The sequence below is a fragment of the Numenius arquata genome, chromosome 7 (genome assembly GCF_964106895.1).
Source record: "Numenius arquata chromosome 7, bNumArq3.hap1.1, whole genome shotgun sequence".
NCBI lineage: Eukaryota > Metazoa > Chordata > Aves > Charadriiformes > Scolopacidae > Numenius > Numenius arquata.
The window spans coordinates 2,134,650-2,155,821 of NC_133582.1; the positions used below are offsets into that span (position 1 = coordinate 2,134,650).

The 21,172-nt window shown below is 45.8% G+C and overlaps 1 protein-coding gene across 1 annotated transcript; it reads right to left on the reverse strand.

The window, feature by feature from the left end:
• Positions 1 to 18,118: 18,118 nt before the first annotated feature.
• HTR1B (5-hydroxytryptamine receptor 1B) lies at positions 18,119 to 20,564 on the reverse strand. Its single transcript, XM_074150657.1, has 2 exons — positions 19,361 to 20,564; positions 18,119 to 18,293 (listed from the first exon to the last, which is right to left on the reverse strand). Exon 1 carries the CDS (start codon positions 20,562 to 20,564, stop codon positions 19,425 to 19,427), a length of 1,140 nt encoding a protein of 379 aa, XP_074006758.1. The 3' UTR covers positions 18,119 to 18,293; positions 19,361 to 19,424.
• Positions 20,565 to 21,172: the final 608 nt, after the last annotated feature.

Sequence of the window (21,172 nt, forward strand, 5' to 3'; positions counted from 1 at the left end):
TAGATTAGATATAAGGAAGAAATTCTTTACAGTGAGGGTGGTGAGGCACTGGAACAGGTTGCCCAGGGAAGTTGTGGATGCCCCATCCCTGGAAGTGTTCAAGGCCAGGCTGGATGGGGCTTTGAGCAACCTGCTCTAGTGAGAGGTGTCCCTGCCCATGGCAGGGGGGTTGGAACTCGATGATCTTTAAGGTCCTTTCCAACTCTAGCCATTCTATGATTCTATGATTCTATGATTTTGGTAATTTATTGATACCTCACTTTCTTAAGTGCCACATACAATCTGAGATATGGATATATCTATTTAAAAAGCTTCCTGTATTTGTTTTGCTCTTCTGGCCAAACCCTTCCACCAGAGAGACAAAGCAGCAGCTTGCAGAGAGAAGACCAAAGCAGTGTAAAGGCTCAGCAGCTTCAAAGCTGCGCTGGTTCGCCCCAAAACATCTACACCTCTTGTCACAGAGTCCATCGGACAAGCAGTTCATCCCCTGTACTGCTGCTTGCTGACCGCAATATGGTCAGCATTGCATCCCATCTGAATAAAAATACAACTATTTACACAAGGGGCAGAAAAGAGGAACTCTGACTCTTTATTTGTAGTTATATAAATAGCTAAGAGATAGGATTCCAGGAAGCAGCGCTTGAGAATATGTAGCTTGGTTCCTTGGGTTAAGATCAATAAAGAATGTACACTGCAAATAGTACCGTCTGTGGAGATCTTTGTATCAGCTCCAGTGCTTCCTCTGAGAGGCGAGAGGCTCTTCAGAATATCTCAGGAGTCAGAAGCAGACAAAAGGTAGCAAAGCAGGGGAGGAGGACAGAGATGGTTAAAAGCAATTAGGAACTTCCCCACTATTCAGGAACTCGACAAAAGTTTCTTGGAGCACAGCAAAACTCCCAGGAGGAACTGCTCTTTTCTACCTGGGAATGGATTTCTGAAAAGTTGAATAGCTCTATAAAGTGACTCCACAAGGTCAGAGGAATAAGAGATATCTCTAAGGAGAGCCCTAATGTTCTGTCTTATCTTTACCTACCGTACCTTGTGCTCAGGCAGTGTCTTCCCAAAATATTGCATGACAACCCCAGGAAAGCAGCTCTGAAGACTATAGGAAGGATGTGCCTCTGGATCTCACTGACACATGCCGAATTCAGCATCTGCAGATAGCGTTTTTTTCCCTGGCTAATTATCCATGAATTCTAAATTTAATCACCATCAAATATTTTCAGGTTCTGATTAGCCCTCCTTCAAAACAATTTAAATTAAAAATGAGCCTAACCACATACCCCTGGGGCCTGGGCAGGTGTCCTCCTACAGAACTGGTTTAAGAATAACCTTCCTTGGTGATTTAAGCTGACCTAGGTGGTTTTCTGCTGAAACAGGCACTCACATCATCCATTGTGGCATCTTGACTTTAGGGGAGTCAACTTCACCGGAAGGCAGTACTTCCTACAGTGCTTCAAAAAGATTCCCAAGAGAAAAGTCTCACTGAGTGCTCTGACAGTGAGTCATAGCCTCTTTACGATCAATCTCCGTTTATATGAAAAATCACAGTGGGAAAAAAAATAAATTTAAAACAAAGCCCCAGTATAAAGTCTTGTGTCCAGGTCCAGAAACACAGGACCTGAGGGCCAGAAGCACACATAGGATCAGACAATCCAGTAATTCAAAATCCATGCTTATAAAATATTTGGCCTGAAAGATGGGTTCCTCAAAAACAGTACTTTAATCCCTCTAAATCTGGTTTATAGCTCTACCGTCTTTGTTAATGATGCTTTAAATATTATCAACTTAATCTGTACACTTGGTTTGTTCCAGTGGAACAGAGACACAAAAGCTCCTGTTTATTTAACTCAGAAACAGGATTGGGCTATTTGTGCCTCTGTAGAAGTGCTTCTGGAGAGATATAGAATCACAGAATCATAGAATAGTTTGGGTGGGAAGGGACCTTTAAAGGTCATCTACTCCAACCTCCCTTGCAATGAGCAGGGACATCTTCAACTAGATGAGGTTGCTCAGAGCTCCGTCCAACCTGATCTTGGTCGTTTCCAGGGATATACATGCAGGCAGTTGGCTATTAAAAGACTGACAGACTGATTTAGGATGCCAGTTGCTCTTTGTAGTTCAGTTTGGGCCAGAGTTAATGTAGCATATGGAGCTGATGTCCGGTTTCCAACTCACTTCGTTGCGCCTCCTCATGTACTCACAGCACACTTGGATGCCAGACAGGACGCCAGATTGTGTTTAGCAATGGTGGAGGAGAGGGTGCATAAGGAATCCTGCTCTCACCCCTGTGAACAGGCAGCCACAACAGCGGTCCAGGTTGCAATCCTCCCCAGGGACTTTACAGGAATAGGCACCACGTGGTGCCCTTTCCACCTTTCTGGAGTCCCCTGACGCCGTGGTCCAGGTGATCACACTGTAGGTCTGTGTTGCCGGTCCCAGTAGATGCAGCTGGCAGGCAACGCGTGGCACCCCCAAAGAGAAAGCATAGCAGTGTGTTCACCTCCTCCGCGGGCAGGAGCTGCAAGAGGAACACCACCTTTTTGCACAGGCTAGTGTTTTTCAGCCTCCACGCCGTATAGCCCTGTAGCTGTGGTGGTTACTTCTAAGGGTTTCACAAAAATATACTTAAGAAAGGCAAGCTTGTTGCCAATAGGTTTAAACTCAGTATACATAAACTAGAAAATTTGTAGTGTATTCACACACCAAAAAAAAAAGCAAAAAAAAGCTGAGAATCACTGAGCTAGGACTCCTCTCAAGACAGAAAAACATTTCATTCTTTCATGACTTCAATCCAAAGAGAAGAAAAAAGGTATTGCAACTTTCCTGACACTGTTGAACTTTCTGACTGAGTGATCAATAGGGTTTCAGACAGCTTCCCTGCCAACCTCATCTCGCTGGGGAAGGAGGAGGAACTACTGTTCCCACAGGGCTTCCACCCTACGCTGAAGTTCGTGAGCAGGAGGATTGAGCCTGCTTTTCCTATCCCATAGGATTCCCTGTTGTCCTGGTTTGGGGTGGAGCAGAGCCAACATTCTACTCTGTGAGAGAGGCTTGTGCTTATATTCATTGCCACAGCAACCAGGGTCAGCTGAGTTGGTGGTTTACCCCATGGAGGGGTCACACCTGTGGAGAGGTCAGGTCACACAAACTGACCAATAAGGGTATTCCATCCCATCTGCCACGCTCAGTAGAAAAGCTGAGGGATCAAAGGGGTCAGGTTGGCTCTTCTTCAAAGGCTCTTCTTCAATGGCTCCTTTTCTTCAATGATGGATGCCTGAGGAAGACCCTGTCAGTCTGTCTAGTTCCTATCCCCATCAGTGTGTTCTGGAATCCAGGTCACTTGGACCAGTCTGGAACCTCCCCAGTGCCTGCTACTGAAATCTCCCTGGGATCTTGATACGGTTCTGTATATATTTGTATATACTGTATCTATTTTGTTATTTCCTTTTTATTTTATTATTAATATTTCATTAAAGTAGTTTAGTTTTTCCCTAAACTCATAACTCTCTTTATCTCTCTTCTTCCTTGCCTTGGAGTGAGAGGTGGAGGAGAGCATCTCTTGTCTTGTCATTGGCCAACTCGGTCCAAATCATGACACCCATCCCAGCACAAGCAGCTCCCCTTCTGCACCCTGCTCCTCTGCAGTGTCTCTGGCTCTCTGCAGAGGAGAGAGAGGTGTGCTCTTCCATTCAAAGGGAAGCATGGCCAGTTTGCAGCCTTTACTCACAGCCTCATGGAGCAGAGAGGCCCTTCTGACCTAGCTCTGACAGGGCAGGAGAGTGGCAAAGACAGGAAAAAGTTCTATCAGGGCAGAACAAGCCACAGGGCTATCATTGTAGATATTAAAATCCACTGTAGTATTGCCTCACAGCTCTGGTATCGCTTGAAGTTTCACGCCTTTGATCCTACGGTGCTACTACAGTGTGTCCATCACCCATCATTAAGGCCACATCTAGAAGATGTCACTGGTGAAATGATATAAGAGAACTTGAGAGATGAAATATTTATTTTGAAAAAAAGAGTGAAATGTCTTTGGAATTTTTTTTTAATTTTGAGGCTACTCTGTGCAGATGACAGCATATATGGATAGAAGGTAGAGAGTTTCTTGAGGTATGAAACAGATTTTTGGTAGCCTTACTATTAGGTGTGCTACAGCAGTATCCAAGATCTCCATTTAAGAGACATTCATGCGTAAGGAAAGAAACCTTTGCCGAACAAGCATATGTGCAACAGAGACAAGACAGATAAAAGAAAAGTGCTGTTGCCTCCATGCTTTATTCTCTTTTATCTTAGTGAAATTCAGTCTTTCCACCAACATTTTCATCACTAGTGACCCATCTTCCAGTGCTGTAACAATATCTAAATGAGATTCCTCTTCCCTACAAGTTAATTTGTGCCTTTTGTACTCCCCTCAAAATCCTCTCAAGATAGCCTCTAATCATTTTCTCCATCAAATGGCAAAAACAGTATTTGACCCATCCTATTATTGTCTTCTCATTATGGGCGGAATATTCTCACTTGGTGTCTGTAACTTGATGTCCTCCCAGGGAACCTCCTCCCTCTGCAATTGCTCCTGTAGCAGATCTCTGAAGGTGCTCATTCATCTTCTCTTTGACCAGCACTCAGCAGAAGCTTTGCAGTCTTATTCCCTCTATGCTTTTTGCCTGTAAATAAGGCATACTTGTAAATAAATAATCATTTATTAAATAAATAATAAATAAATAAATAAATAACCTCTCTAGGTCATTGAGAAATAGATTTATTACCCATCCATAGAAGTCTCTCATTTAATTTGAACTAAACTAATAGTCTGTTGCACTGACATTTCCTCTTAGTTCTCTGACTTAAGACTTTAAGCTCAAGTGCAACATGTCCAAAGCAAAATCCTGTTTTTCTTCCCATTACCTTCAGCTTTACCACTGTGGGAAATGCCATAAAGACTTACGATTGGGAATCATCTTAGGTTTGACCTCCTTATCCTTGTCTACCTTGCAGTTCTCCCTGCATAACACTTCTCCACAGCGGAAACTTATAACCGCATCACTCACTATCTCGTTACTTGCTTCCCACAATATTCTTTCCTCCGGCTTTGACAAATACCATCTTGCGTTGCTTCTAGCTTGTCAGCTGCAAAGCTAGTTTTCTCAGTGCATTGTTTTGACTATGCCATTCTTCTCCTTGTATTCTGCAACAACAAACAGAAGCTGCTCAGAGCCCTTGCAAGCTTTTGTGACTGATCCAGCCCCTCTCATTTACTGTATTTTCACATTTAAAGGCCACGTTCATGTAAAAACAACCTTACCTCAGATTTCCCCCTCTGCACCCTGCCTAAATATATCAATTTCAATTATGCATTGATATCTGCAGCCAGATTGCTAGCAACTGAACGTCAAAACCCAGCTTGCTTGGTCTTTTCTGCAGGCTGAAGTGTGGAACCATCTGTTCCACCTGAACTACAAGCCACATGATATCAGACTGGCCAAACCAAAGGCTGTGATGAGGATTATTAATGAGTGATATGAATGCTTCAGTAGGCCAGTCATAGGATAAATTTGCTGATCACGGAATCACAGAATGGTTGGGGTTGGAAGGGACCTCTGGAGATCATCCAGTCCAACCCCCTGCCAGAGCAGGTCCACCCAGAGCAGGTCCCACAGGAACGTGTCCAGGTGGGTTTGGAATGTCTCCAGAGAAGGAGACTCCACCACCTCCCTGGGCAGCCTCTTCCAGGGCTCTGCCACCCTCACAGGAAAGAAGTTCCTCCTCGTGTTCAGATGGAACTTCCCGTGTTCCAGCTTGTGTCCATTGCCCCTTGTCTTGTCACTGGGCACCGCTGAGAAGAGCCTGACCTCATTCTCTTGACACCCGCCCTTTAGATATTTATAAGCACTGATAAGATTAGATAAAATCTAATCTCAAAAACCCATAGGCCTGACATTTCCAGCTGTGATACGTATTTTCTTGTTGTTGCCCAAAGAAGAGTCAGAAATATTCTCACCTGAAGAGCCTACTTTGTACCATGCAAGTGAATGAGACTTTTACCACTGACCTCAATAGGGCTACAATGGATTTACGTATTTAAAACTTGGTTTAGGATTAAAATCTCTATCCTAGAACACTGTGCAAGAAGGAGCAGCCTTTCTGCTAGAATTGGGACAAGTTTTCTCTTGCTCACACTTTCACTGATGTTTTCTACTGTATGGCACATAAAAGCTGTCACATTCAACTCCTTGGGGTATAGAGCTCCAGATCTCTCCCAGAGCCACTAATTAGCAGATTGTCCCACACTTTAAGTCTTCTCTAATTATTTGTCTTCACTGGAACAAATTCATTTCATTCATCAGGACTCCATTCCCCTCCACCAGCTATAAGTTGTCAGTATTTTCCCTGGTTTAAGCCCATGGCGTCTTTCCGGTGATACAAATCCAGCCGTCCATTGACTCAGTGGGAGTTTCTCAAGCTGATAATTACAAAACCAAATGATGAATGCAAACATGAGACAAAATGTTAAAATAATCTTATATTAGATAGGAAAAAAAAAATAAAGAAAAGCAAGAGCTCAACTGAAAGAGGGTTCTTTATTAATAGGCATAGGTTTAAATAAAATTGAATTAAGGGATGATTTAATTTAAGGACTGTACAGAGACAGAAAGAAAGGACTGGCCAGGGTTAAATGTAATCAAAGAGAGATCAGAAAAACAGTAAACTCTAAGTATTGATACTAAAAAAAAGTAACAAAATTGTATAAGCCATCTGTTGCCTGCACCTACTCAGAGTTTGATTCATGGGCAGAGGTACATTCAGGGAAATGTTGTCACCCTTTCCTGCCTGTATCATGTTCTTCTAGAACATGAATTCTTCACTATAGATTTTTTATCTTCCCTAGATCTTCTGTCGTAGTTTTTGAGGAGAGGTGTAGCAGTTAGCAAAATCTGAGTGCTATCAATGAATTCCAAACCAAGATGTTTTACTCACTGATAAAATATTTCCTCTTTTGGTTTTGGTGTGTGTCTGTAGTCTGGCTGCAATATGTTGTTTTCCAAGCAATTATTTTCAGATAACATCCTGAGTGATTCTTTAAACTGTCATTTATTCTTTTTCCTTTACCAAAAGATAGAAAATATATTCCTTTTTTATTTCCTTCAACCCTCATATTCTGCACAGGTTGTTACTAAACACTGCTCTTCTGTCAATGAGTATGGAAAGCCCTTTTGGCTTCTTTCTGTGGCTCCAGATTAATGAGTCTGGCACTTCCCAAGAGGGCACACTGTGCACCCAGCTCACAACAGGTACGTGGCCATGCACGTTGTGTAGTCAGGGGGATCAAAATAACAGTCTGTCATCACTACTGACTGCAAAAACTGGCACACCAGGTCAACAGCATCTCAATGGATGGACCTTTGACCTTATACTACTGCGGCCCTTAAAATTTCCCCTTGAAATTTGGTCCCCAGCTGGGCAAATCTCTCTGTTAACATACAGAAGAGGACTGGACATATCAAAAGGTTTTGCAGTCATAATAAATAAAGCGTTGGAAAGAAAGAACACATACAGAGATCAAAGGTGACATCATGACTCTTAGAGCATTTCTTCAAAGCTGCGATCGAGTGCACAGTTAAGCCCAAATGCACCATTACCCCAAAGTTACAGGCTACTGCCATGTCTGGTCTCAGTTAAAAGGCAGTAAGGAGCCCACCAGTCACACTCCCAGCTTTTTACTGCCCGTCAGAGAATTTCACTAGTCATCACTGGTCCCAGGAAGACGTTTCTTCCTCTCCTTAATCTTGTGATAAACTGCCATGGAGCATCTATGGGGATTTATCCTCCTGCTCTTTAGATAAGAGAAATGTAATGTACTGGATAACTCAGCAATTTTTCAAGGTGTCCAGTGCCACAGTTTTAAGATTTGTAAAGAGCAGGGGATAAGGAATGCTTTGCTATATGTCAGATGACTAGCCAGATTTACTGCTAGAGAAGATTACACATTAAAAGAGAGTTACTTGAGAAACATAGGTTTCCAGTCATGGAATAAAGTTAGAAAAGATAAAATGACAATGCATCATTAAGATTACACTTAATAATATGTGTTCTCCCTGGCTGAATTCAACAGCAGCTACGCTGTACTTCATTTTCTCTGAGATTTCGCTGGAATTTTATCTGCCACTATTGAGTTAAGATGGGATGATATTTTCATTATGGCTCTTGTGTCTGCCACCGGCCTTCCTTCCTCACACTTGGGCATGGAAGAGTACAAGAAAAAGGCTGAGAACCCCTTTCTGACTCATCTCAAAGCAGAATGTCTCATCTCTGGAAGAAAGCTTTTCCTTCTCTTTGCTTGTGAGTGCTGCCACACGATACTGAGGAACAAGGAATTATTTTACTCTCTCCCCACCTCTCATCCCAAAGCTTCCATGAGGAAGCTTGCCACTCTCTCTCTCAGTTAGCACATTCAGCCTGCCTGGTTAACATATGGAAACCAATGAATACAGGAAATATTAGAGGTACTATTTCTTTTCAGATCCATTAGTCTTATTCTGAAAGAATAAAAATAGGTAACAATTTGAGTTATGCAGATCCAGCTGTATGCTTTTGGTTGCATGGATTTTATTCTACCATATCAAGTTCTCTCCCATGAGGACAGGCTGAGAGAGTTGGGGTTGTTCAGCCTGGAGAAGAGAAGGCTCCAGGGCCTTTCAGTACTTAAAGGGGGCTTATAAGAAAGATGACCTATTGCGATAGGACAAGGGATAATGGTTTTAAACTAAAAGAGGGAACATTTAGACTAGGCAGAAGGAAGAAATTTTTTACGATGAGGGTGGTGAAACACTGGCCCAGGTTGCCCAGAGAAGTGGTCGATGCTCCACACCTGGGAACGTTCAAGGTGAGGTTGGACGGGGCTCTGAGCAACCTGGTCTAGTTGAAGATGTCCCTGCTCATTGCAGGGTGGGTTGGCCTGGATGGCCTTTAAAGGTCTCTTCCAACCCAAACTATTCTATGAGTCTATACCCAGCTGCTCTCCGCTTCACTTTGCACTGTATCCTGAAACACAGAAAAAGGTAGCTCAAAGCAGAGAATTCCCTTTGAGGTACACAGAAAAGGAATGTGACAGGAATTGAAAAGAGCACTGTGGGTTCCCAATCTCTGGTCTGGCCTGCAACAGGCCAGAATAGAACATCCTCCAAAAGCCAAAAGGATTAAAAATCCTGTCTGTCATCCTATATCATGTTTTCTGCAACTGTGGATGGGGTGGGAGGATGTAACTGTCATCATTTTTTGTTTCTGAAACACTAAGGGCCAAATCATGTCAGTACTCTGATGAATTCCTACTTCCTTGTGAATCGGCTCTCCTAGTACTGACACAAACATGTTCTGAAAAGTATAGGATGATAATAATAATAATGCTTATTTCCCCAAAGGAAGAAGGCTGGTGTTATTGTCTTCCTCAACAGGGGGGATCTGAGGCACAGAGTTAGTGACACTTAGCAGGTCAAAACCAACCCAGTCTTTCCTCTGCTCCCACATCCACTTGATGGTCCCTCTTGAGCAGGACACTGCTACAGGGCCCCGGGGCATCCACAGCGTGGGGCAGCACCCATGAGATGGGTGCTGTGGTGGGCAACATGGACATGGGACAGGGGAGGAATACTGTGCCATACAGCTGGGACAACCAACCGGGGCTAGCAAAGCCTCGAGTCTCTTTGAGGAGGTGAAGAGTGGTAAAACGCAGGGAACAGAGCAAAAATTATTTTCCCCAGGGCAGGAGGTCTCGGCACTTATGCTGAGAGATTGCCTTGCACTGAATTTGAGCATTTCAAGGAAAAATGAAATTCATGAAACGTCTTCTTATATGCAGTGAGACTGGAAAAACAAGCTGTTAAGCCACTCACGTAGGTCAGGCAATAAAAATATATTTATCTATCTATTGTTTCTTTTTGATCAAAACATCACGAAATAAGTGTCCAAACACTCAAAGACGTGGCTGGTACTAGACATAAGTGTCTTTCAGACAGGCACCCTGCCCTGCCTCTGCCAGATGCTGACTAAATGATGGAAAAAAGCATTTTTCTTTACCTTCCTTATTCCTGGGCTATTTGCCAAGTCCTTTCCTAAATCTCCGTGCCTCTCTTTCTCGGGAAATGGGAGCTGGTCCTACCTCTTCCCCAGCAGCAGCAGGAGCCATCTCAGGCACTGCTGTTGATCCAAGGTGGGCTACCATGGTCAGGGGGAAGAAAGCCACCCCCTCAGTCCCACTCCTGCCCTCACCAGCCTTTCATAGGACCTTCCCAGCCTTGTGTGGGGCTTCCTGGCTCTGTGGGATGAATGTGAACTCCAGCCGCTCCACAAAGTGAGCTTCTTTTAGCCCTAAAAGTTTTCTTTAGGACCTAGAAGTGCTTGTGTTGATAAATGCAGGTCCCTCAGATAAAGAGCTACTGCCACATTCAGGCAGTCTTTTAGAGAAGATATCATTTTCCTTGCCAGTATCGATGTTCCTTTTTTTATATTCTTTTATCATAATTTTCAGTTTCATAAGTGGGTTTTTTAGGAATACATAAGACATTTGGAAGGGGAAAGCAGGAAGCCTGGGTTTGAAAAAGGTGGGTGCGAAAACTTCAACTTTTCTAACAACTGAAAAGAACACTTCAGATTAGTTGAAAAGCATTAAAAATCTCTGCTTTTTCTCTTATAGAACTAATCTGCATCCACACAAACCCCAGCGTTGCTCCTCTGCCTAGGAACACCCACTTCATTAAATGCAACGGGAAACACTGCGTCGTTCTTTCTACTGTCTTTTTAAATGATGGGTCTGAATTCTCATCCTTTAAGCAGAATTGTCTCTAGCCAATTCAAGGATTTAATCCACATACATCACTCGGGCAAAAATCCCATATGTAAAGGAAGTTGAAAGAATGTGAAGAACTTCCTTCTATTAAATGAACTATTAACCATGCAGTTTGGAAAAAGTCTGGTGGAATCCCTTTAGGATCTTACCCCAAGACTGATTAAAGGAACTCAATTATTTCCGCTGACAAAAACTCCCACAATATTTTGTGTACTGTAACTGAGGTGTGACTGAAACCTGTCACTCAGGCGGAAACCAATTCACCATTCCTATAGCAAAATGTAAAACTCCCCATACTACTAACTCTTATTTAATTGAAATAAATATTGCAGTTTAAAAGACTAGTTGGGCAGAAGGATCCTACAGGGTGTTGACTTCCAACTGTTTTCTGTGGGAGCTGAGTTATAGCATCTCCAATTTATGAACTAGTGAGAAGGCCTGTGATTTAATTAAAGACAGAAGAGATAAAATCCTTCCTTCATAAATGAAAGCTAATGCCCTCTAATTGTGTAGAGATGAGGAAGAATACAGAGACGTGTGTGTGAGACTTCTTTCCTTATAATACCCTTGAGTCTTTGGTTCTGGGAAATTGCAGGATGATTTTTTTTTCAAATATTCCATTCTGCTGTATGCGGAGAGACCCATTTAATAACCCAGAGCATCAGGATCTGAGCCCTAGATTTTTCTAAGCAATCTACCAGCTCCAGAAACCCCCTTCCTTGGGTGCCCACTCTGAAAGACCTAAGGTGATGCTTCCTTTGAACGTGATTTTTATTGTGCCGTTCAGTGTCCATTTTTAGCTGCAACTTAAGGATTCCTGGCCAGGCACAGGCAGAATAGCCAAGAGTTTTAATTCCTCTCCACCAAATGCAGAAGCTGGGCTGGGAAATCAGCATTCCTTAGTGCAACTAGAGACAAGCAAAGTGTCGGAAATGCTTCCTCGGGATTTTCAGGCATGGTGCAATCAGACTGAGCAAACCTCTGGTTAGAAATGTGTTGTTTCCTGTAGTAATGGTTGTACCCTCAATCTGCCTGCTTTCCCTTACCTTTCCGTTGGGTTGCCTCTGCGTGGTACAAAGAGGAAGGCTCAAGCGTCATCGCAGCTCTTTTGGTAGCTGGAGTGCAGGGCATCTTGTGTCCAAAAGAGACTTCAGACACACCCTGATGACACTCTTCTGCTTTCTTGAACATTTTCTAGTTCTATTGTGTAATTTCTGAGGCAGGTTTGACCTTCTCATAGCATGCAGGATACCGGAATTTACAAAGTGAAACAATGCTGTCTTCTGCCTCGTTTTCCATATGCCATCTTTGCTCTTTTGTCTGCGGTTGTTTTCACAGAACAGTGTCCCCAGTGTGTCTAAAATAAGTGTTTCTGTGATTTTTATTGTGCGTTCATAGGCAGGATTATTCTTTCCCATGTTACATTATTTTGCCCTTCTCAGCATCACTTGTCTTTACTCGCTGATTTTCCAGCCTCTCTAGTGAAAATGTTGAATAGTGCATGTCTGAGACACATCTGTGGGGTTTGGCTGTTGTCCAAGAGGAGGACAATGCCCCTCCCCAAGGTTCCTGTGAGTCCCCAAATCACAAACTTTAGAGATCACCTCTTACTTAAAAACAAGGAAGTCTTTGGGCTCTTGAGTTAGTTGTATGTAAATATACCGCTCAGAAGAATATTATTATGGTAATCTCATAAGGAACTAATGGTAGCTCCTGCTAAAATTTTAGCCAAAGCACAAGTACATAAATGAAAGAGACTGATTAACTTATTATGATGACTCCTTCAACCACCTTTTCCATTAGTGCGGGATTCATTAAAGTGCAGAAAACTTGCACAAAGGCCCTTCAGATCAGTCTGTCTGATATGTAAGACCTAAACTTGAGATACGCAAGACCTAAACTTGGGATATGCAAGACCTAAACTTGGGATATGCAAGATCGAGCTCTGACCTGACACGCAAAGACAGTTATTCCTCAAGGTCTCAAACCAGAAAATAGTTCTGAAATGCTCACTTGAGCTGTTGCAGACTGCTCAGTGACCATCTAAATAACCACGCTTTGCCTATGGTGTCTATACATTCATTCAGCACGAAGCCTTCACAACGGGTTCTGTTTGTGCTCTTGCTGTATATTGGTAGGTAGGTTCCGACATTCTAATTAGTTCAACCTCTATTAGACATTTAGTCTTCTGACATCTGGAACAGTGGCTGCCAGCTATTTCTCTTCTCATTTTTTCCTGAAAGAAGTAAAATGCTAGGTTACATGTTAAAAAGCTCATCTGCACGCCTACAAATGAGCACAGAGACACTGGCTGGGGGGAGGGGAAGTCAATAATACCCTCCATCAACCTCCAAGAGATGGTTGCGAGAGTTGGGGTTGTTCAGCCTGGAGAAGAGAAGGCTCCAAGGAGATCTGATAATGGCCTTCCAGTCCCTAAAGGGGCTCCAGGAGAGATGGGGAGGGACTCTTGATCAGGGAATGTAGCGATAGGGCGAGGGGTGATGGTTTTAAACTGAAAGAGGGGAGATTTAGATTAGATACTAGAAAGCAATTCTTTGCTGTGAGGGTGGTGAGACCCTGGCCCAGGTTGCCCAGAGAAGCTGTGGCTGCCCCATCCCTGGAGGGGTTCAAGGCCAGGCTGGATGGGGCTTGGAGCAACCTGGTCTGGTGGGAGGTGTCCCTGCCCAGGGCAGGGGGTGGGACTGGATGATCTTTAAGGTCCCTTCCAACTCAAACCATTCTATGATTCTATGATTCTAAGACAGAACATATGATTACTCAGTGAAAGACCTGCTGCCATGAACTTTGTCTGTTTTGTAGCCTTCAAAGCATTATTTGTACAAAGACAATAAAAAAGGTCTTGTTCCTTTATAAGGATGACTGCAAGGAGCTGGATCTCTGAGAAGAACAGCGAAGATTTTCTTTCTCCAGCTCTTGAAAATGACTCAGTAAGAGATTTTGATCTCTGTACTGTAAATTTGATATCCTGTGGATCTCCTCACCTCACCTATTGAGTTGCCTGTTATATTACATCTTTCTAGCTTAATACGTGATTGATTAAAAAGCTTCATTTTTCTGCTTGCTTTTCTTTCTGTATGATCATTCTGGGCTTAAATGTTTCACACTCATTATTATTATCAGCCGGCCTCACTGCTGTAGGAGAGTTCACTTAAACAGTGGATGTGTTTTGCTTTAGGTACTTATTGCTGGAATATGTAAAAAACCCTCTTTTTTGTCAAAGTAATATAAACCATGGACCTTTCTGTCCTGATAGACAGCTTATTAAGCCTGTATCTCAAATACAGACTGTTCCCCTAAGGGCAAAAAGGTTCCTAACACATGAAAAGAAGTTAGTGGCTATTTTATTGAATAAACGCACACCTGTAATTTTCCTACATCTCTCTGGGTACGGTTCTTCTCTCAGAAACACTTTGCCCACCTATCTGCTTGGGAGTAGTAACCCCTGGAGCTTTTTTTCCTTACACCCAGGTCAAGGCTTGGACTTCCAAGGCTTGGACTTTGTCAAAGAGGACTTCCTTGTCCTCTTTCTTTGCCACCGGTTGTCTTTGGTGGAAAAACCTGTTCTTCAGTCTCTGACGCGCTTTCAATGGGAAGGGGATTTCACCATTCGAATATAGAACTGCCCCCAGCCATGCTCCCCAGCCCTATTTGCTGCTGCAAATCACAATGTTTGTTCTTTAGTGTTACTACTGCTTATTTTTTCCACCTTATTCCCTGAAAGAATAGCTTTAGATCAATCCGGACTTTTAGGTAAATGTGCTTACTTCTGACAATATCCGGTCCTTTCTGACCCAAAGAGCAGCAGCTGTGAGCCAGAAGGTCATGGGACTGCTCTCCTAATGGCAGGTTGGCTTTTTGGAGGCAGGGGCAGAGAGGAATGTGGCAATTGGCTGCTCCAAATGGCCCTGCTGGAGGCTGAAGGCCAGGCCAGCTTCCTCAGGTGCTGTGAATATGGTATAAATGTCCAGAGAATTAGTTGACCTCTCTTTTGTCCCATGGAGCCTTGGCACGTTTAGTCAAAGCATGTTCTTTTTCTCATGCACACAGAAGAGGCAGAACTTTGGAAGCTGCTGCATGGCTCTATGAAGGTTCATTGCAAGGGATTTCCCCTCTCAATTTCTATATTCTGCATCTGTGTTTTATTAATTAGAAAAGTGAGAAATGCCTCTTAAGAAAAATTTAGGAATACTAGGAAAATAGTGCAGGTATGGGCCTGCAAAGAGCTGCACCCACAACTTCAAGAGTCATATGTCTCACAGGGCTTGCAGGCAGCAACACCATCACACACATATCCCTTACTGTGCAACACGGGAAGCAGGAGGTTTGCAAATGTGTGACCGACCTCAAACCTCAGCACTCAGCAGAGATTTGTCTCAACAACATCATTTGATAATGTTTGAACCCAACACAAAAAATAGAGAGGAGAAAGGCAAGGCTTCCATAGCATGGGCTTAAGTACCTTTGAAGTTTACCTGCAGGGTCATGAAGAGGTTCCTGGGCCAAATTAACGCAACAGGCAAGGTCTTCTGAGCCCCCTTCCATGGGAGTACGTACATGGGTTGGACAGAAAGGACAACCTCTCCTACCGACCATTTCAGATGCTCCATCCTTCCAGAGGCCCAGCGAGGGAATGGAGAAGCAGGAGAGCAACGCTCTCAGACCTCTCCAGAGCAAGTCAAAACTTTACCGCCACGTCCCTGAGCCCTAACGTCATTTAAAACCCAGGTTCGGCCAGGACACACTCCGCCAGTCCCAAAGAAGCGAACAGCTCACACGGACCATCTTTCCTGCCCTAAAACGCACTATGAGAAGCTTGGAACGTGTTTTACATGTTTATATTTCCCAGCACTGAGTGATGTTTGCCCTACACTTCCTCTCTTTCACCGCGAAGAGATGCGTGTCCTCACTCTCCCTACCTCCCCGCGGGAAGGGTTTGCTGAACTAGATGAGGCTGCAAAGCCTTTCACCAGCGGGTACCTCCGCAGGGCTCCAGTTTGCTTCCTCTCCTTTGGCCCCCACAGCTTCCACATCAGCCCAACCGCACGCACGGTCATCCAAAACGTTCCGTTGTGCAGAAAGTTCAGAGCCTCGGCAGAAACTTGGAAGGATAATTTCTCGATGAATTGGCTTTTCCGCTTCTCAGGCAAAATCCTCACAGCACACCAGGGAGCCTCGAGCATCTGCTGCCAGATGCTGCTGATGAAGGGAAACTCCAGCAGTGAGGACCAGGAAAGTCCAACTCCTGAACCTCGTTGCTCTCCAAGTCACACAACTTCGTAAAAACCGAGAGAAGACTCAGCTCGCTGCGGGGAATGCTGAAAATACTCATTTTACAGTCTCATTTTCCATGTTGAGACATAGAAGCAGCCTAGTGATTTCACTGAGAATCTGGGGTAAACAAAATGCATTCTACAAGACTGAAAAAGTGACAAACGAGAGGAGGTTAAGAATTGTTTGATGCCATCTTCCTTGCTTTTTTCATCCCATGTATGCAAAAAAAATTAAATTTAGAAGGAACATAAGCACTTCAATCAAACGAGAGTGTTTTAGAAAATTTCTCTAAAGACGTTTGTCTATAATAATTTCAGAGGGTACTTTCTAGAAGCATAATACAGCAGTTCCCTTTTTTAGAAGTACGTGATTTTGCAGTAAGTGTTCTGGATTTCTCCAAATTACTGAAAACGTTTATTTTCCACTACTGTTATTCGTATCTCGCAGACTTCTTTCCTGCCCACGACCACATCTTCCTCTTTACAGTTAATGGGAGTTTCAGAGGCACAGAGAGTGAGGTTCTTTCTTTACTATTCAATAAGGTAAATAAATCCTTACTACTTGAATGACTCTCTGAAGAATAACAGGTAGATAAATCATGTGAGAGTTTTCCAGTCTTTATAACGTCCCCCATCTAGAATACATACATAGTTTTTAAAATAACATTGATCACCAAGTATCCACCAAGTGCTAAAATAAGTTTTGTTTGCTTTTAACAGAGTAAGAAAAATATTTTTTTAAAAAAAAAAAAAACACCTAAAAATTTAACCTGGGATAATATGCAAATAATAAGTTATACCTAACAGTACTGATTGGAATGAAAGCAAAGCTGCCTGTTAAAAATCCGACCACTGATCGAAGCTTGCAATTTCAGCCTTCATCAATTGCTTTCTCCAGTGACTCATCAAATCAGCATTGCCTAAAAAGTCAATATTGAGAAACCAGGTAAACCAATAAATACTCCTTTCAGTCACACAATTGCTACCAAACACTCTTGAGAACACAGTAAAGCGTTTTATTGTTTATGCTCATTTTCATTTACACATAGGAGGAACAATCAATGCAGTTCTATCACAGCAGTGGACCATATCCTGAAACTCTGACTGCTGAATACGTGTAGACCTGTCTTAAGGTCTGATCAGAAAAAAATAAAATAAATAAAAAAAAAATAGGGGGGAAGTAGGGAGGAGAGTAATTTCACTAACATCAGTTAATTCATGATTCATGGGTATTTATTTTGCAGGTGACACAGCTCTTCTGAAAGAGCAAACTGCTTCACTTCTTTACAAAATACACTAAATAATGTAATTACTTGGAGAATTCTAAATTTCGCAGTGGTACATGCGGTAAGGGTGTGCAACCGACACAACATGGAAAAACATGGTTACAACATCAAACTGCTACTTCTATTCCCAGCTGGTTTATGGAAAAGGTCATTGCACTTCTTGTTTTCTGCTCTGGAGTCACGGAGTAGAAGCAAGAAGTATTTCCTCTATAAAGGCAACGATGAGGACAGACTATAGATATGCAGTGCAGTTGAACAGGTCTACAACTCCCGTTTCTACAGCGTTCTGCTATTGTTTTGAAAGACTGATATAAAACTTTTGCACACTGTCACTTCTCACACGTGTTCAGCCGAAGGAGTCGTTTGCAGAATTTACTGCCGTGCTCCTACTTTAAATGCTGCTTTTTTTTTTTATTTATTTATTTTTTTCTCCTCTTGGCCTCAAAAGTGAAGGGAGCAACTCTTTCCACTGAAAGAAAGAAATTACAGGTGTGCAGAAGTACAACTACGCTACCAACACAGACAGAGAGACAACTGTGCTCTTGTGCACACCCCTACAACCGGCCGGAGAACAAATTAAGAAGTTAAGCCTGCAAAATAAATAGAGTTTACTCTCAAACTTTTTTTTTCTTCAGTCCAGATGAATTATAGACCTTGATTCGAGGCTGCCCTCTTTTTTTTGTTTTGTTTTTGTTTTTGCAACTGATCTGCGTGACTATTGGAACAGCATCTCTGCCAGAGTCATTACACTGAAATGCAGAGCTGAGCGGTTTGGTGGCAGTATGTATTGACGGTTTTTTTGCAGCATCATGAGTCTGGCAACTGGGCTTGGGGAAGTTTCAAGCAGTGGGTCTTTACAATAGCAACTTGATTCTGCAGACAAAGAAAGCAAAAGATTGGCAGAATTATTAAAGTATCACAATAAAGGCAAGTACGTATTCTGCAGAACGTGGCGCTGAGCTTAGAGCTGGCAGCCACTTTTTTTTTATTGTCAGAGGCACAGAAAGGCACAGCTTTTTTTCCCGCGTGTGAAGGGACAATATAAAGGTGCGGAGCCTTTTGGCGGTGGCTGAAAGGCAGCTTTCCTCGCAGGATGCCTGCTCCGCTCCCAGCGGGAGAAGCTGGAGCTGTAAGGAGGCCAAAAAGTAGGCTGAACTTTACAGGCAGCCTTCATCTGCGGCCTGTCCTATCTTTTTTCCCCCCCTTCCAAAAAAAAAAAAAAAAAAACAAAAAACCCCGACCTAAAAAAACCCCACCAAAACCCCAACCCGACGAACCCGACGCTGGCCCCGGGGGCTGCATCCCACTCCCCGCCAAGGGGGTGGCATCCCCGGCTGCCTGGCGATGCCTCCAGCTGCCGGAGGGGCACCAGGGAGGCGGCACCGGGGGATTTGGGGGGAGCGGGGTGGGGGGGAATGCTGCTCTCACCCCGGTCCCGTCCCGCCGCTCCCCGGAGAGCTCGGCGGCCGGGTTGGGAAAACAAGTGTCGTTTAGCACTAATTGGTCTAAAGACGGTCATTAACATACGAAACGACGGCAGATGGGTTTAATAGGTGGAATTAAGCGCAGATTGCCGTGAGTCACTCCCTGCGAGCGGGGAGGGGGGGGGGGACGGGACACAGGGGGGACACAACGACGACACATACACGCTGTGAAATGTCAGGAGCGTGCAGCATCGTTGTCACTTGCGAAGGGGCTGAACACCAGCCCGTGGGGCGCTGTGCCGTCCCGGCCCCACGGCACGGCTCGTAGAGACCCCGGCACGGCAACCCCCACCCCCCCCGAGCGGGCTAAAAAGCGGCCGGGCTCACCCGAAACGGGATGGAATAGCTATTTGTGGGGGTCGTACCTCCACCCCCCAGTCCCCATATCCCCCCCCCACCCCCCCGCCAGGTCTTCCCACCCCCCAGCATCGCCGTGGCGGGGAGGGGGGCACCTACCTGTGGCGTCGGGCACGGGCGTGCAAGGGGGCAGCCCCGGCGAACACATCGCATTCAAAATTTTTCAGCTTGTGCATCGGAAACGTATGAGTTTGTGGAAAGCTTGCTTGAAGTCCTCGTTGGACATGGTATAGATGACGGGGTTGATGAGGGAGTTGAGATATCCAAGCCACGTGAAAAAGTCAAAGATGGCCATGTGGAACCAGCAAGCGTCCTTGCAAATCGGCAACACCAGGCTGATGATGAAAAAGGGCAGCCAACAGACGATGAAGGCTCCTAAAATAATCCCTAAAGTCTTGGTGGCTTTCCGCTCTCTAGCGGCCGTGAGCTTCTTCTTCTCCAGCAGGGCATCCGAGACCTTCACCTTCACCTGGTTCATGTACACGGGAGAGCCCGTTTCGCTGGATCCCTCGGGGGCCTTGGAGTTTATGGAGGTGACGGAGGAGGACGACCCCGGGGAGTCCGTGATTAACTGAGCCCGCGTGAGTCTTTTACCCGCTTTCTTTGGCGTCTGCTTCAAAATCCGCGATCTGGCTTCCACGTAGATCCTCCCGTAGAGGGCTATCAGCAGCAGGGTGGGGAAGTAGAAGGCTCCCACCGTGGAGTACACGGTGTAGAGGACGTGGTCCGTGTTCACCACACAGTGAGAGACTTCTTCGGCCTTCGCCTGCCGCCAAAACAAAGGGGGCATGGAGATACAGATGGAGAAGACCCACACCAAGGCGATCATGCCCGCTGCCCGCTTGGGAGTCCGTTTCGTGGAGTACTCGACGGCGTCGGTGATCGCCCAGTAGCGGTCCAGGGCGATGACACAGAGGTGCAGGATGGACGCCGTGCAACAAGTGATGTCCGAGGAGAGCCAGATATCGCAGACGATCTGGCCCAGCGTCCACTTGCCGGTCACAGTGTACACGGTGCTGATGGGCATGACGAGGATGGAGACGAGGAGGTCGGTGACGGCCAGCGAGGCGATCAGATAGTTGGCCGGCGTGTGGAGTTTCCTCGTCTGGTAGACCGTGGCGATGACAAAGGCGTTGGAGAGCACCGTGGCCAGGGTGACGAGCGCCAGGACGACGGCGAGCACGATCTTCCCGGAGAGGGGGGTGGCATCTTGGTAGGTCCCTTCCTCGGCGCTGCAGTTTCGGCCGTGGTAGGAGTCGTTGGCGGGGAGCAGCGGCGCCTGGCAGGGGCCGGCCGGCTCCATCCCTCCGCGCCCGCCGCCCCCGCAGACGGCGGGGCTCGGCACGGCGGGGCCGCTACCCCGGCAGGACCCCGCGGGCACCGGGGGAGGGCTGCAGCATCCCCGCGCCGGCACCACCTCCCACCCCTCCGCCCGCCCGCCCTTCCGGGAGCACCGAGCGGGCTCCGCCGAGCCTCCCTCACTCCCCGCCGGCGAGGGAGCAGGGCAAACCGGGGGCCGGGCGTGCCCGCTCGCCCCGCCAGCTCATCGCCCCGCCGCCTCCCCGCGGAGCGCGGCGAGCTCCGGGCATGGGGCTCCCGCCCCGGCCGCCCCTACGCGCAGCCCCGCCGCCCGCGGCTCCGCACCGCGTCTCGACGGGCGCAGCGGCGGCGCCGCATGCCCGCGGGCGGTGGCCTCCCCCCGGGGCTGCGGGAGCGACGGCGGGGGCTGCGAGGGGCAGGCGAGCTCCCCCGCCGGGCCCTGCCTTCACACGCAGCCCGCCGCAGCAAGTTTGCGGGTGCGGGAGGAGCAGCAGGAGAAGGAGGAGGAGGAGGAGGAAGAGGAGGGTCCGCGGGAGGCAGGGGGGGAGACCACCTCCCATGGCGCCCCGCCGCGGGCCATGCTGTCGGGGC

Excerpts from the sequence above, each read along its gene's own strand:
- HTR1B (XM_074150657.1), bottom strand. The coding sequence starts at position 20,564 with ATGGAGCCGGCCGGCCCCTGCCAGGCGCCGCTGCTCCCCGCCAACGAC.